At 50.3% G+C, this 15,587-nt stretch overlaps 1 protein-coding gene across 4 annotated transcripts in view; it reads right to left on the bottom strand.

The window, feature by feature from the left end:
• Positions 1–15,587, bottom strand: part of SNX29 (sorting nexin 29) — a 569,335-nt gene that overhangs the window by 437,521 nt on the left and 116,227 nt on the right. For all 4 annotated transcript variants that reach the window (XM_036826193.1, XM_036826192.1, XM_036826194.1 and 1 more), the window contains one exon: positions 938–1,001. In XM_036826193.1, the coding sequence (XP_036682088.1) occupies positions 938–1,001 (64 nt within the window). The remainder of the gene's footprint in view (positions 1–937; positions 1,002–15,587) is intronic.

The following is a 15,587-nucleotide window of genomic DNA, read 5'->3' as shown; positions in this document are numbered from 1 at the left end:
GCTTGTCAAGCAGGGCCCAAATCGAGACTTAAAAAGGAGAATCACGACTGCATGTCACCAGGGACACAATTCCTGCTCTGAGTACAAGAATAAGAGGGTGACATGAGCGTACACACACACACTCACACACACACCCGTCCCCTGGCCCCCAGGGAGGCAGCCTGTCATGCTCGCAGAGCCTCGGCAGATAACTGCAGGCAAACCCCTCTACTGACCACCCTGTAGCCAAGACAAGGTCCTGGCAGTGGAGCAGCTCACATCTGGGCAGCCAAGCAGTAGCAACATGGCTAATACTTGGCTGGTGTCTAGCCCTGGTTTCAAAAGGGAATCAAAATGAATAAAACCCTTTGGCCCCTCGGTGCCTGCAACTAGGCTTTTGGGGAAGTCAAAAGACTCCAAATGCCATCTTGCCCTATGTGTCCCTGACTTGAGAAAATTTTAAGTATTCTAGTGCTTGGAACATGACGGGTAGACCCTGAATTAAAGGTTACCCACTACTTAAGGAGGGTCGCGCGGTGATAGCTATGGGGATGGAGCTTCTTTCTGAGGTAGTGAAAATGTTCTAAAATTCTGGTGATGGTCGCACATATCTGTGAATATACTAAAACCCACTGAATTGAGTACTTTAAATAGGTGAATGATATGTGAATTCTATCTCAAAGGCTGTTTTTTTAAAAAAGAATTTAAAAATAAAAAAGATGGCTTTACAAACTCTCAGTTTGTTCTAAGATAATGCAAGGATCATACGGTTTTCATTCCTTGCTAACACTCAAGCCACAATATATATGCTAAAGTGGTACATCCCAGACCAAAAAATAAGAAGTCACTGGTCACAACTCTGCCAACAAAGCAAAACTTCCTTCACGGTGATATTCCCTCTGCCCCAGATGTAGAATGTCCGCGGTAGACTGCCCCTCAAGCACGGGGCTCCCGATACCTGTTCTCTTCTTCCAGCTCATCCTTCCTGGTCATCATGGCCACGATGGCCTGTCGGAGTTCACCTAAGGAAGAAAGCCAAGTCCAAATTAACCGGCAGATCCCGCCTGCTACAACCGCCCCTCACCGGTCTGGATTATGTGCTATTTAGGGCCACTTGTCTAGACAAGTTCCCTTTTCCCTTTCAAAAATAATTCCTATACAGTCTAAGAGATCCAGTGGGCTCAGTCAATCACTCTCATTAGCCACACAAAACCCAAAGGCAGAGCAGGATGAGAATAACTGTGGAGGTGTTTCCTTAGTGAATATAATCAGCCGCTACGGAAGAAACAGGCTGGTAATTTCTAAGCGCTTTTCCAAGTCTCTACTACCGGACAGCAACTGTTTTGAACAAGAGTATGTTCCCAGTTACAGCTGTTTATCAACCGCAGATCAGACAGCAGATCACATGACAACTGACTCCATACCGACACAGAAATACTCAAGTTCACTAAGAGATTTGGTTTTCCTGCGCTGACTCCCATAGACTCTGACGGGGGGGGGGTGGGGCCTCTCCAACGCACAGTCCATAATTACCTATAGGAGTGACTCTCCTGACATCTTCAACGTCGGAAAGCATTCACTGATAGAAAATCACCCCTTTAAAATCAGTAAGCACCCGAGTTTCCCACCTACATCAAAAACTTGTCACCATCCACCCACGGTGGGCTGTTTACCATAACACTCAGACCTCAAGACCAGGAACTTGTGAATTTCTCCAGGAGAGCCAGTTTTGTTCTATTTTTTTCCCTAAGGAACCCTGTGAACTTTCTGTCCCTCTTGGGACTGGCTGTGAGGAAGCTCACAGCCAGTTACAAGTCCAGTGAGAGCGCGTGGCCCTGTGGCCACCACAGCGTGTCCCAACCCTCCCTCTGATCGCCAACCTGTATTTCCACCTGCTGCCAATTTACATATAACCCATCTCACTTTATTTTTTTCAATCTGTTTTAATATGCCGCTTCAAGTCCTCTTTTGGGAAGAAGTATGGTTTTTGGTTTCTTTTTTTTTTTTAGCTAAAATTTGAACGCTTCTACTTGCCAAGCTCTGTTCAAAGCCCATACTGGCGCTACCTTGTTTAGTCCTTTACACACACCTAAGAAACACTACCCCACGCTGTTGGGGTACAAATAAATTGATAAGAAGGGGGAAATGGGGGAGGAAGAGGACACAGATAAATAGGCAGGTCCCTCAGTCCCCTTATACTCAGGATGCCCGGCACAAAGAGGCCCACCAAAGACCCTGAGGCAAGAAATAGGTCCTGGGACCCATGCTGTCCTCAGGCTGCTACAGAGGAGATAAAAGCCCACAGCCCAGGTCCCAGGGGAAGAAAGGGAAGGAGAGGAGTCATGGGGGCTCCTCCTCAGCTTCTGGGTCAGACACCAGAAGCCACTCTGTTCAGAAGAGATGGGACAAAAAATAGACCCTCCCTGTCTTTTCTGACCCAGAGCAGCCACGTGGGCATCACAAGGACACGACTAGGAGGTCCAGGTCCCAGCTTCCCCATCGCACCTGTGACAGCATGAAACCTGCGGGTCACACAGTGAGAAACTGGGCCTCCTAAGGTGCTGATGAGAAGGCGTGTCTGAGGTGTCCCTCTCCTGGTGTCACCAAGGAAGATTCAAAATTCATTGGGTCGATGCGAACTTACTGAGCACCTACAAAGTCCAAGCCCTGCTCTCGGCGCTGTGGGCAGAGGGTGAACAGAGGAGACCAAAGTCTCTACCTGCAGCAGGCAGGCCTCCTCCCCAGAAGGGGGACAAACAAAGCAGCATGGAGCAGTCGCGGCGACAAGACATGCCAGGAGGAAAGCCCGGTGCGGTACACAGACGGGTGGTGGGAGGGTGCCACGTCCTGGGGTGCTCTGGGAAGGCCTCTCTGGGGGACGACCTGACAGCAGAGGCCCGAGGAAGGGAGGGAGCCAGTGTGCTGCTGTGTGGAGGGAAACACTCCACACGGCACAAGGCACGTGCAAAGGCGCAGGGACAGGCGTGAGCTTGCTCACACGAGGATGGCAGGGTGACCCGAGGAAGGCGGGAGGCCCACGTGGCCCTGCCCTCAGGGAGCTTGGAAGCTCGAGGACTCGATGACAATTCTAACGGCCACCAGCTAAGCACTCCGGGTACACTGTCTCCTTGGTGCCGCAGGGCAACTCTATGGAAACTATCTCTGAGTCCCTTTTACAGGCCTGCTAACAGGCTCAGGGAGAGGAAGCGTAAAGACACAACTGGAATCTGAGTCCAAATCTGTCCAATTCCAGCCTCTGCACTCGACCCCAGGAAACAGCGATAATTACCACCACTCACATGCAGGGACGTAAGAGCTACTATTTCATCGACAGCGCACAGGGACATTAAGCCAGAAGAACGAACCTGAGAGGTGATTAAATAAGCTGCACAACCACACACCTTTACATGTCAGAGCCAGGAGGGAAACCGAGGCCTCCAACTGGCTGGGGAGAAGACCCTGGCCCGTGGGACGTGTGTGCTGTGTCCAGAACCGAGGCCGCTGAGTGGCACGGGTCCAGGTAACAAGGCTGCAACCAGGACCCCTGGGGCTCAGTTCCTGGCACCGGTTGTAGAACCAGAGCCACACAGGATCCTCTGCACTTTTCGCAAGGTTTGAAAATTTGCAAAAGGGAAACAATGGGCAGAAAAAGCATTTCCAGACAAGATACTACTAAAGGTTAGAAAGAGCAGAGAGAGGGCAAGACTGGGAAGAACAGAGGGAAGGAGGGTTAGGCCCTTGGCAGAGATTTTTGTTTTGTTTTGTTTTTTAATTTTTATTGGAGTATAGTTGATTTACAATGTTGTGTTAGTTTCAGACGTAGAGCAAAGTGAATCAGTTATACATATATGTATATCCACTCTTTTTTAGGTTCCTTTCCCATGTAGGTCATTACAGAGTACTGAGAAGAGTTCCCTGTGCTCTACAGTAGGCCCTTACTAGTTATCTATTTTATCCTCAGCAGAGTTAATCAGCCTAAAGAGATAGGAAAGAGGCCGAGCCGCTGCCCTTCAGTCCTGGGGGGAAGAGAGCTGACAGCGACACAGATAAAGTCACCGTGTGCTGCCTGCCCGGCCACGGGCTGCCTGAAGTTACAATGGCCCCCAGCTCACACATTCATTCATTAGTAAACATCTACTGAGCACCTACCTACTGGCTACAAGGCACCTTCCCAAGGGGAGAGCCAGGCTCCCAACTTACCTAAGGAAGGAGTCCTTAACAGTGGATTTCTTAACGGAGGACAACCACACACATTCACATGTGCCTACGAGGAGACAGCGTCTGCTCGGCTTTGCATTCTGAACATGACCAGGTAATGAGGGCCCTGGCTCTCAGCCTCTCTGAGCCTTCCTGTCAGGTGCGAGGGGTGAACGGCACCCACCTTCCCACCTCCCTGGGATGCTGTAAGGTTCAGAGGAGAGACCAGACAGGACGGTACTAAGTCAAGGCACTGCCTCTCGCGGACGGCAGTGGGGAGCACTAATAATCTAGAAGAACTCAACGTAATGCTAGATTTCACATTTCTAACTAAAAACACTGATAAATCTGTAAAAACAAAAACCAGCCAGTAATTTAACCCCATGACACCACAGCCATGGGGGGAAAAAAAAAAAAAAAATCAAGACTTAATATATCATTGAAGACAGGCCGGGTAGTGTCTCTTCGGTTCTTATCTTCAAGAAACCCAGAGCAGGTAGCGAGGCGGCAGCCAGGTACTGGAGACGCAGCCTCAGGAAACCGCTCCTTTACTCCAAGGCCTGTTTGAAATCTGAATCTTCTAAGGAGGACTTCTTCTGGAGTTCTCAACTGGCTGAGACTTCTTGTGGGAGCAAAGGACTGGATTATCATCATTGCAACATGAGGCTAGAAGACTTGATTTTTTTTTTTTTTTTTTTTTTACATAGACTATTTTGTAAAGCGGTTTTAGGTTCCCAGCAAAATCGGGAGGAAGGTACAGAGGTTTTTCCGTCTACCAGCAGCCCCTACGCATGCACAGCCTCCCTCATTATCAACAGCCCCCCCCAGAGTGGGACATTTGCTGCAACTGATGAACCCCTGCTGACTCATCATAATCACCCACAGTTACACCAGGCTTCGCTCTTGGTGCTGCATATTCCATGAGTTTGGAAAACTATGTGACAGCACGTATCCCCCATGACAGCATCATTCAGAAGAGTTTCACTGCCCTAAAAATCCTCTGTGCTCTGCCTGCTCATCCCCCCTCCCCACTAACCCCTGGGGAAATCTCCTCTTAATCAAAGAAATCATGCCAGCCTTCTGTCCTGCAGCGCTTGTCACACGTGTGCCTGATTCACACTAATGAGCCACGTGCACTGGATGTAAGTGGGATGAGAGCTCGGCAGAGCACACGTGCCCAGCACACGCACACCCACCACCAGGGCGCTTGGCACCAGGTACCCTGGACCCGACAGGACAGGAGGGGCGTGCTCCAGGGCCCTCAGTCCCGTGGCTGTGCCGAGCCTGTCCTGGAGGGAGCAGCTCGCTGCCCACGAACACGACCCTTATGCTGAGGTGTTGCTGCCATGCCCTCTCCTGGCGTCACCAGGCGTCACCAACCCCTTTACCTGGCCTCTACTGCAGAGGCAATCCAGCTGGGCCAGGAGCCTGTGACAGAGCCTTCCCGAGGGACTCTCCCCAAGGGATGTGACTGCACTATTTCGTCCCCACAAATGTGAGCGCCTCTCCCTGAATAAGCCCAACAGTTTTTCATTGTGGTGCAAACGTTTCACACAAGCTCTCTCCTCTTCATAGATGTTAACGGCTATGCCCGGGCACGATGCTATACAGCAGGTCTCTAGAGCTGACCCGTCTTGCTTGCCTGAAGCTTTACACCCGGTGAACAGCATCCCCCCATTCCCTCCTGCCCCAGCCCCTGGCAACCCCCCTTCCACTCTCTGCGTCTCAGAGTTCGACTATTTTAGATTCCTCATATAAGTGGAATTATGCGGTGTTTGTTCTTCTGGGTCCAGCTTATTTTACTTAACATAATGTCCTCCGGGTTCATCCATGTTGTCACCTATGGCAGGAATTCCTTCCTTTTTAAGGCTGAATAATATTCCAACACACTGTTGTTTCATGGATTTCCTCATGTTCACCAACCCCCTCCATCCCAATATGATAAAACCCATCTACTCAGGCCCAGATGAAAAGGCACCTCTTCTGGGAAGCCCTCCGTGATTCTCCTACCCCTCAGCAAGCTGCAGAGTGTGCAGTAGCTAACCGCCTCTGTCTCCTGCAATCACCTCACAACTCCTTAAAGGCGCACAGCATGCCGTGCATCTGGGGTCCCCAGAGCTCCCACACGCCAGGAGCTTGGTCAAGGTTTATGGAAAATAAGTGATGCAGAGAGACGATTCCTATCTGAGTACAACACAACTAAAATGGAGGGCAAAGGTACCAGCTGTCACGTGGCAGGTACTTCTGTGTCTAGTAACACATCAGCACCAAAGCCTCGTTTCAATTCTCACGACCACCTAATGAGGACACTCAGAAACAAAGAGCAGGAACCCACACTGGGACAAGCCAAGCTGCCCGCGGGGCCCCAAGTCGCCTTCCAAACCCTCTCTAAGGCCAGAAATCGTGGAAATTGCCCTGAGCAGGTCCAAGAGCTGGAGAAAAATAAAGCGCTTCAGCGGGGACCTGCCAGGGGCAAGCAGGTCAGGTGTGGGTTCCAGTAGCTTCCATTCCAATGACAGGAGCGGGACCCATGGAAGGTTGCTACCAACAGGTCCCAGGGCTGGGGAGACCTGTGTTCAAGCCCCAGCTCAGCCACTTACTGCCTGGTAACCTCGCGCAGGTTTCCGCCTCAGCAAAACACAAAAGGGGATAAAGCCACATTTCCTGTGGGATGCTGACAGAGTAAACTGAAGTTCCCGGTGGTGTCCACACTGCAGCGAATGCAGGTTTCAGGGTCCTGTATTTCAGAGCATGATCTCTAGAGTCAGGACCCGGGTTCAAATCCTGTCTCTGCAGCTGGGTAACCTTGGGCAAGTTACCCACCCTCTCTGAGCACCTGACTCCCTTATCTACAAATGGAATCTTTACAGTCTCTATCTCACAGAAGCATTTTTGTTTTTCACAGAAGCATTGTTAAGGATTCAACGCCCAGCACATAGAAAGCCTTCAACAAATGTTACTGATCACCATAATTAGTGCCTTTCCCTTCAATGGCAGGGGCGGAAAGACGGGGGCCAAGGCAGCAGTGACCACCCAAGCACAAGTGGGTTTCCCTGGTCACATTTTCAGGAGTTACAGGATTTACTGAGCTCCTGTGTACCCCAACCTTGGGAAATAAAAAGGAATTTTTTTAAGTGGTCTATGCCCTAGAGCGGCAGACTAGACAATAGAATTTTAGGAGCCATCAAACCAGCTCGGCATGGGCAATGTGGGAAATCAGACCCGAAGAGTGAGGTGCCAACTGGAGGAGACTGCACAAGTGTCAGGTCAGGTTCTGGACTTTTAGGCCCAGCACGCGGGGATCCCAAACATCACCACCCAGGCTTTTGCAGCTGAAAAGCGTACAGCCCATGGGGGAAAGAAAACTTGGAGGAGGAAGTGTTTCCCAGGAGGACCCAGAAAAGGTATGAATGCTCTTTTGGCAAAGAACGGCCACGAGTAGCTGCAATGAGACGTCTTGGCCACAAGGTCACCTTGAAGGGGCCACAATCACACTGCACAATCACACTGCACACTGCCACAATCACACTAAGCCACAGAAGCAGGGGGATGGCCATCGCTGACTGATCCAGACCATCATCCTGTCATAACCCTTCCTTCCCCCGTCCCACACGCTGTGCATCTCCAGCCTCTTGGACCATGCCCTGTAGCTGCATCAACATCAAAATGACTGAGGACACAAATACAGGTAACGCTGTACTCTGATACCTCAAATCTTTTAAAAAAAAAAAAAAATCCATCGCTGTCAGACTGTCCTCTCCGCCTTCCCCAAGTTACCATCACAGAACATTCATGGTTAATGGTGAAAAAGGCAACGGCCTGAGAGCTGGTATCCGCGCACCCCCGTAAAAAAAAAAAAAAAAAAAAATTGCCCTTTTGACAGGCTTTAACTTTCTATGCATTCGCTTTGCTGACTTTCCTTGCATAGGTAATGCTGGGATTGATTTCCATACATCACGTAAACATTCTACTTCTCCAAGCTCCAGTGACACACACTGGCAGAGGCGCTCCCTAACTTGCAATTTTCTCTCCTCTCCCCAGCACCGCGCATCCCATTATTTGTTAGTCTCTATCATTGTGATTTCCTTCCTCTTTATTACCTGCCTCAGCACACATTTCGAGGGGCAACAGGGCAACCTTTCTGCACTGCAGCCTCTGCAGAGCCCGGCTGAATCGGGGTCTCCCTCTCCTAAGGCTGAAAGGCAAAGAATGATCTATCTCGAAATCAGTTCCTTGCCTGGCTTCAGAGAACTGAACAGCAAGTCCAGTCCAGAACACAGGAGAATGTTAACCGTAGGGAATCAGTCTGGGATACAGAGCATTTTGAATCACTGCAGAAAGGATGGATTTGTCCGTAAATGTTGCCAGGGCAGGGTACCATTTTGGGAGCAAGAAACAAGACTTAAATCTCTGCAGCTACTACATATGGAAATAAAGTTCAGACAGAATAATTTAAATATGTGAAATGCAGCAATAAAAACAATATAAATATGGGAACAAACATTTATGCCATATGTAGCAGCACAAGCCCATCTTAACATGCAAGCAAAGAACAAGTCCATTAAGGAAATGATAGTTTTGCTTTTTTTTTTTTTTTTTTTAAACTTTTGCACACTGAGGGCCAATCTAACAAAAAACGGATCCACTGTGGAAACCAAGCTCCTAAGCAATTTGGGGCAGCGAACAGGCAGAGTGGAAAGAACACAGGTCTTCTAATCAAATCCCAGATCCCACAGGTCTCAGCTCTGGGTCCCTCCTCGCCTCTCCGTCCCCTCAGCTGGAAAAACGGTGTTAATATCACTGACCTCCCCGGACAGGGCAGAGCTCGGCGCCAGTTTTACTGGAACACAGCCCCACTGTCTGTTTACATATTGTCTACGCTGCTATCATGCTACTGAGGCAGATCTGAGCTACTGTGACAGAGACCGAGGGGCCGCACGGCCTAAAACATTTACCAGCTGGCCCTTTAAGGAAAAGTTAGGGGAACATCCAGAAGCTCTTGCCCCCGCTCCCCATGCCAGCCTTCTCCACTGCGGGCCCTCTGCGGTTAGGTGTGTGGCCTGCCAGACACCGGTGCCGACGGTGGGGCCCCATGGCTGGAACCCAAGAAGGGGCTGCGGGCCCGGCTTTAATAAATGCAACACAGCACTGGAGCAGCTGCTGCCTCAGACACTGTGGATCCCTCTTGCCTCTTCAAAGGTCCCCTCAGTTTTGCCTCTGTCCCTCCAGCTGTCCCTGCTCAGCCTCCTGCCCTAGATCATCATCTTCTACCCTCACTGGTTCCCCAGAGGCGAGCCAGCCGAGGGCCTGCACTGCACACGGGCTGGAGCTTCAGGCATCTGTAGGGTGAGGTGGTGGTGAGACTGAGGGTGGCTGGCTGACTCTGATAGAGACTTCCAGAAGTTTGGGATGGGCCACAGTCTCCGACAAAGGAGGATGGGAGCAGAGGCGTCTGGCCCAAGAGCAAACAGTTCTAAGTCGCTCCACCAAGATCCACCTGTTGAGAGCTTAGCCAAGGATGGTTTGCTGGGTCCCTTTTGTTGCCAGGTGCAGAGGCCTGGCCAGGGAAACATGAGATGCGGGCACCAGGAAGAAGCCCACCCAAGAGAAAAGCCCCTCCGGGAGGACAAGACCACTCAACGCAGAGAGAAGGCTGAGTTTAGCCAAGTGGCTGGCATCTGAAATGTCAGGCACGAGCCACAGAGCCCTGGGCCTGATAACGGGGCAAAGCCACAGGGGATCCCAGACTCTGAAAAGGATCCCTGTTGATTCAGTAAACTCGCCACTGGCTGGCTTGGTCTCTTGCTGTACTAGTATCACCAAGACAGCTCTCTGAGAGCAGAGACCGAGCGGCCCTAGGAATGAGGCAGGCACGTTGGGACCCAGAACCCAGGCCCCTGTGAGCCCTCACATCCTCCACCCTGCTGTGCTAACCTGAGAAGATTCCGAGTTCCAGCCCATCAAGCCAAGGAGAGCTCAATGGACCCCTCCTTCCCTGAGCCCCGCCGCACCTTTTTATTTTCACCTCCATGAAAGCTCTGTCCCTCGGGGTGGACTTGTTCTTCTGCAGCTGTGGCTACCAAAGCCCCACCCCCAAGCCTGTGAGCCCCTGACAGCGGGGACCCCGGGGACCAGCACAGCCCCTGGGCACGGTACCCACAAGACCAGCAGAATGAGTCAAGGGCCGGATGAATAAATGGATTAATAAACGAGTGAATGACTGACACCCGCTGCTAAAATCTGCCCCTCACCTCCAGGAACTGAGCATGGGATGGGCCGGGCAGAAATGTCTAGTGCGTTTAATAATAAATTCAAGGCCTCGCCAGAGGAGCTAACTACCAGTTCACAGCTGTAAGTTCCTGCCCCAGTGACAGGGATTCAGGCTCAAAATGAGCTTTTTCCAATATGTGTCTCATGAATGGATACACATGGGAGGGAAGGGACGAATTCTATTTCACGACCATGACCTAAAACGGGGCAAGCCTGCAAAACCATTCCCTCCCCCTTGGCACATGAACCCAACCACACGAGTCCCAAGATCAGCAGAGCAGCGGCCAACCTCCGCTGGCCAAGGACCCAAACAGAAACAAAGACACACACCACAGAGAATGATCTATTCTCACAATGAGAATGGGCGTCAGAGGTCGCTACATAAAGTACTGAAACAGTGACATCGAGGGTGGAGGGAAGAGCCTTCTCATCTCCCGCCATTAAAGGCCCTCCAGGAGGGAAATTATCTTGAGATCAATTGATCTTCAACTCCCTTTTCAAGATTAAAGGGAGAAAACTCGATGACTGTAACTAGACATCTGGGCACGTGCGGGCATGTGCAAGCACACGCACACGCTCTCTCCCACATACATAGAGCTGTGTAATAATTCTTTGGCTTTATATAGCATCTTTTTGCGAAGACCTCAAAGAGCCTTTACAAACACTCCCCTGGGGCCCGTACTCAGTTATATTTAAAGAGAGGGCTCACAAGGGCACATGCACAGAAATAAACAGTGCTCTTCTGTGAATATATACTTAACCTACACCGCTGTTTTCCAAACTTATACTGCTTTTTATATCTTTTTCTGCCTACCCACTCCCTTTCCTTTTATCTCTAAAAGAAAGGATGAACTATATTGAGCCCAAAACATAACTTTTTAAATCGCTCTCGGGCCCATTCTAGCTTTTTGTCCTGTTTCTCTTTCTTGCCTCTCCTTTTCCCCTGCCCGCCCAGAGTTTCTGTCTTGCAATTTGTTATAATGAAAAAATGAAAATACCCCAGGACACATTCCCAGTGTTCAGATGGCCAGTGGCTGCTATGCATTGTTTCCTGTATGCCCAGCAAGGCGAGAAGCACCTGAAATACACAATCTCACTGGATTCTCACAACATCCCCGAGAAGCAAAGTTTACTACACCCATTATATGAATCAGGAAACAGAGGCCCAGAGAAGGGAAGGGATTTGCCCCGTGCCACACAACCAGGAGGTGGCAGGGCAAGGACCCAGCCTGCTCAGGTTCCCTCGGAAGCCTGTCCCCGAGCTGCGGCACCATGCCTAGCAGTCCCCTGGAATGGAGCACACGCCCTAGAGACTCAACCAGCTCCTGGTGCATGGCCTCCAACAACCTTCCCAACCTTTCTCTGCCCTCCAGGAAAATCAGGAATCTGATTAAATTTTGCCCCTCCAACACCCAACCCCACCCCCACTGTAAAACAATTGTTTCTACATAATCTGGAAAGGAGAGGAAAGGTTTGAGGAACCCATGGAAACAGAATGAGAAACCAGAAAATCACAAGGGATAAGAAACATCTCTTTCAATATCTTGATAAAGTTCTAAATCTTTGTGAACTTTTTCATGTGCGTAATTGTGGGTTTTCTTGCTCATTGGTGTGTGTGCACTCTCTCACACACATAGGTGCACGCGCACGCACGTATAGTGTTTGTTTATAATGACTTGTAATACAAGTGTTAAGGCAGGTGTCCCCAAAGCAAATGCAGACAGGACCAAAAAGTAATGCTAGTGAATGCAGTAACGTGCTCCGAGGGACACATCCCGTGGGGACGGCAGGAAGAGGGGCAGATGTGCCCGGCGAAGGCAGCACTCCTGCCTCCAGTCCACTGTCCCACGCAGGGACGCAGCCCCGCTCTGAGAAGCCAACACCAGCGTTTCTACACCAATCTGATTTTAAAGGCTGTTAACAAAGGTTTTTACCAGGCTGGCCCAACACATCACGGCTCCAGGCCCCCATCTGAGACCCTCTGCCCTGAAGTTTGAGTTCCTGACGGCCAATTATTTTGAAAACGTCAAGATAAGTGGCACACAACAACGCAGAGCCATTTCTGAAAAATCAGCTTTCTATTCCACGTCAGAGAATGTCAAAAGTGTAGAGCTGGAAGGGGCCTGAATGGGGCTCTAATGGAGGCAGAGACCCCCAGGAGATGGAGAGAACGGGCAGGGGCTGGACCCTCCAGGGCAGCCGCCCAAGAACCCCAAAGCGATTAACTCAGGGAGCAAAAAGGGTCTGAGCAGCCCTGCCCTGCCCCACTCAGAAAGGCCTAGAAAAGAGAGCATCTGAGAACATACGAAATCGTCAGAAGGTTAGAAGGGGTAAATGGGGAGGGGGGTCTTAATTTCATGCTTTTCCGCATATCAAGGAGTCAAGAGCCTACATTCATTCTCTAAAAATTAAAAAGAAAAAAAAGGCATCATTCAGCTTTAAAGAGGTATCCACCAGAAGAACTAAAATCAGAAACAATTGTAAGGTGAAGTTGCTTCAAGGAGAAGAAATGGAACTGAGTGTTTTATGGGCAGTAAGAAGCAGGTGGGGTGGAGGTGGGGGGATAATTGAGGTTTTTTAAAATAACGTACTGAGGTAAAAGTCACATAACATAAAATTAACCATCTGAAAGTGAACAATTCAGTGGCATTTTAGTACATTCAGAGTTTTGTGCAACCGCCACTTCTGTCTAGTCCTGACACACCTCCAGCACCCCAAAGTAAAACCCCTCCCCCACGAAGCAGCTTCTCCCACATGTGCCCCCCTCCCCAAACCCGGACAACCACTAATCTGCTTTCTGGCTCTGTGGAATTTCCTATCCAAGCTATTTCACATAAACTGCATCCTACAACATGTAACCTTTTGTATCTGGCTTCTTTCACTGAGCATAATGCTTTCAAGGTTCATCCACGTAGCAGGTGTCAGCACTTTATTCCTTTAAATGGCTGAATAATATTCCCTTGTATGGAGAGACCACATTTTGTCCCTCCCCTCATCCACTGATGGACATCTGGGCGGTTCCTACCTTTGGGCTGTTGTGAACAGTGCTCCCGTGAACATCTGTGTACATGTACTTGAGTCCCCATTTTCAATTCTTTTGGGTCTCTGCTTGCGAGTGAAATTCTGGGGACAAGCGGTGATTCTATCTCACTTTCTGAAGAGCTGCCAAACTTTCCCACAGTGAGCAGGCATCGTGGCTTAGAATCACTACATCTCATGGAACAGTTCAGAAATCTGTATGGTGAATGCCTTCGCCCTCACCACCCAGCATGGCCAGTTCTTATTATTTCGCCATACTCTCTTCAAATATTGTTTAACAAGACATTACAGATGTAGTTGAAAAATAAATTATGGAGGGGTTGGGAGGAAAGGGTTAGAAGCCAGCTGCTCACCCGGGTGGGGTGCTGCTGCAGGGGCGGCAGGGTGTGCGCTCAGCCGTCACACACCAAGGTCGTCCTCTTCCCCTTCACCAGCATGCAAGGAGATGCTAGTTATGTGCACAAGTGTTTTATGAGAAAGACCCAGTGAGAGACGTGTAGCAGAACCAGTGAAGCGTCTGGGTTAAGGTGACAAGTGGAACACCGGTGTTAACTAGATAGTATTAGATAAATATGAAGCCGTGAAAAGCAGGGCTTACCTGCTCTGTATTGCAAAGGGGCTCAATCAGCAGGCACCCAGAGAGAGATGGTACATTCTACAAAGGTGTTCACGTGGGCACTACTGAATAACTTAGGCCATCCTACTGCTGTAACAGCATGATTCCACTCAGTAACATCCCCCGCCAACACACACACACACACACACACACACAGACACACACACACACACACACACAACGATCTGTGCCATGCAGTAGGGGCCAGCAAAAACTAATCTCTTTGGACAGAGCACGTCCTATCCCGCTGGGTCCCACCTGTGCTGGAGGTTTGACCGGCCTGGCTCCTGAAGCCAGGCAGATCTATAACCCCTGGGTAAACCGGGGAGCCGCCTTCTTCCTTTGGGGTGTGGAGGAGACTCCAATCCCTATCACAGGACAGGATTCCCAACCAAGAGGAAAACAATGCTGGTAGCACTGCCCTTCCCCACTAGTTCAAAGACTCCACCTCCAGAATCCTCTGGCCCCACCACTTCAGGTATGTATTAGTCAATCAGAAGTAGTTCCTCCCCAGAGAATGGTCTCTCAAGGCTGACGAGATCCTGTCAGCATCCCTGACGTCCATGGACCACCTTAATCACGAGACAAGAGGGCAACCCACCCCATTCTGCCTAGTGCAGCTCCTTCACGGGTGCAGGAGCTTTGTCCAGGGTGCTGGATTACAGGTACAGAGAATGAAGTCTCCATTGAAAGAGGTGACTTTCCTGGCTTCAGGCTCTGGGAAAAGGAAAGCCTCTCTCTCCCACAGATCTCTCTCTCCAGGGTCTGGACCTGGCAGAGCCTAGAGCGGGTAAGTGAGCACCCACGTGGGGGGGGTGGGGGGGGAGGTGGCCTTGGCCACGTGGGGACGGAGCAGATGGCAGACATTAGTGGAATGGTTCTCCAGCCACACTGGGCTGCATGTTAGAACCACTTAGGAAGCTAATAAACAACAACAACAACCAAAAACCGAACCTCATATTGTACCACAGACCAGCTAATCCAGAATTGGGGTGGGACCCAGGCAGCAGTGTTTTTGTGCAAAGCTCCTCACTGATTCTGTGCAGCCACAGCTGGGAAGCAGGGCTGCAGGAGACCCCAAGCTGAAGATGACTCAGCATGGCAGCAGTGGCAGCAGGTAACGTTCAGAATCGCCTACTGTGAGCCAGGCGACATCCAGAGAACTTTACAGACATTACTTCAATCAATACTCCGAACAAGCACATGCTGTCTGAGTTCCTATTTTTCAGATGCACAAACCAAGGTTCAGAGAGGTCAAACAATCTTCTCAGGGACACACAGCTAGGAATCAGGGCACCTGCTAGGCCTAGCGCCTGTTCCTCACCACTAGGCTGCAGAGCCAGCTACAGGGGCCTCTGCCCTTGGTCCTGAACAATCACAGTGGTTTCTCTGGGGAAGTGTTTGCAGAAAGGGGGCTGATACCTATACCCCAACATTCAGACAAGCCCTATTAACTATTCCAGCCTGGCCTCCGTCCAAGGCACCG

This window comes from Balaenoptera musculus, chromosome 15 (assembly GCF_009873245.2).
Source record: "Balaenoptera musculus isolate JJ_BM4_2016_0621 chromosome 15, mBalMus1.pri.v3, whole genome shotgun sequence".
Lineage (NCBI taxonomy): Eukaryota > Metazoa > Chordata > Mammalia > Artiodactyla > Balaenopteridae > Balaenoptera > Balaenoptera musculus.
This window is presented reverse-complemented; position numbering and strand designations above follow the sequence as displayed.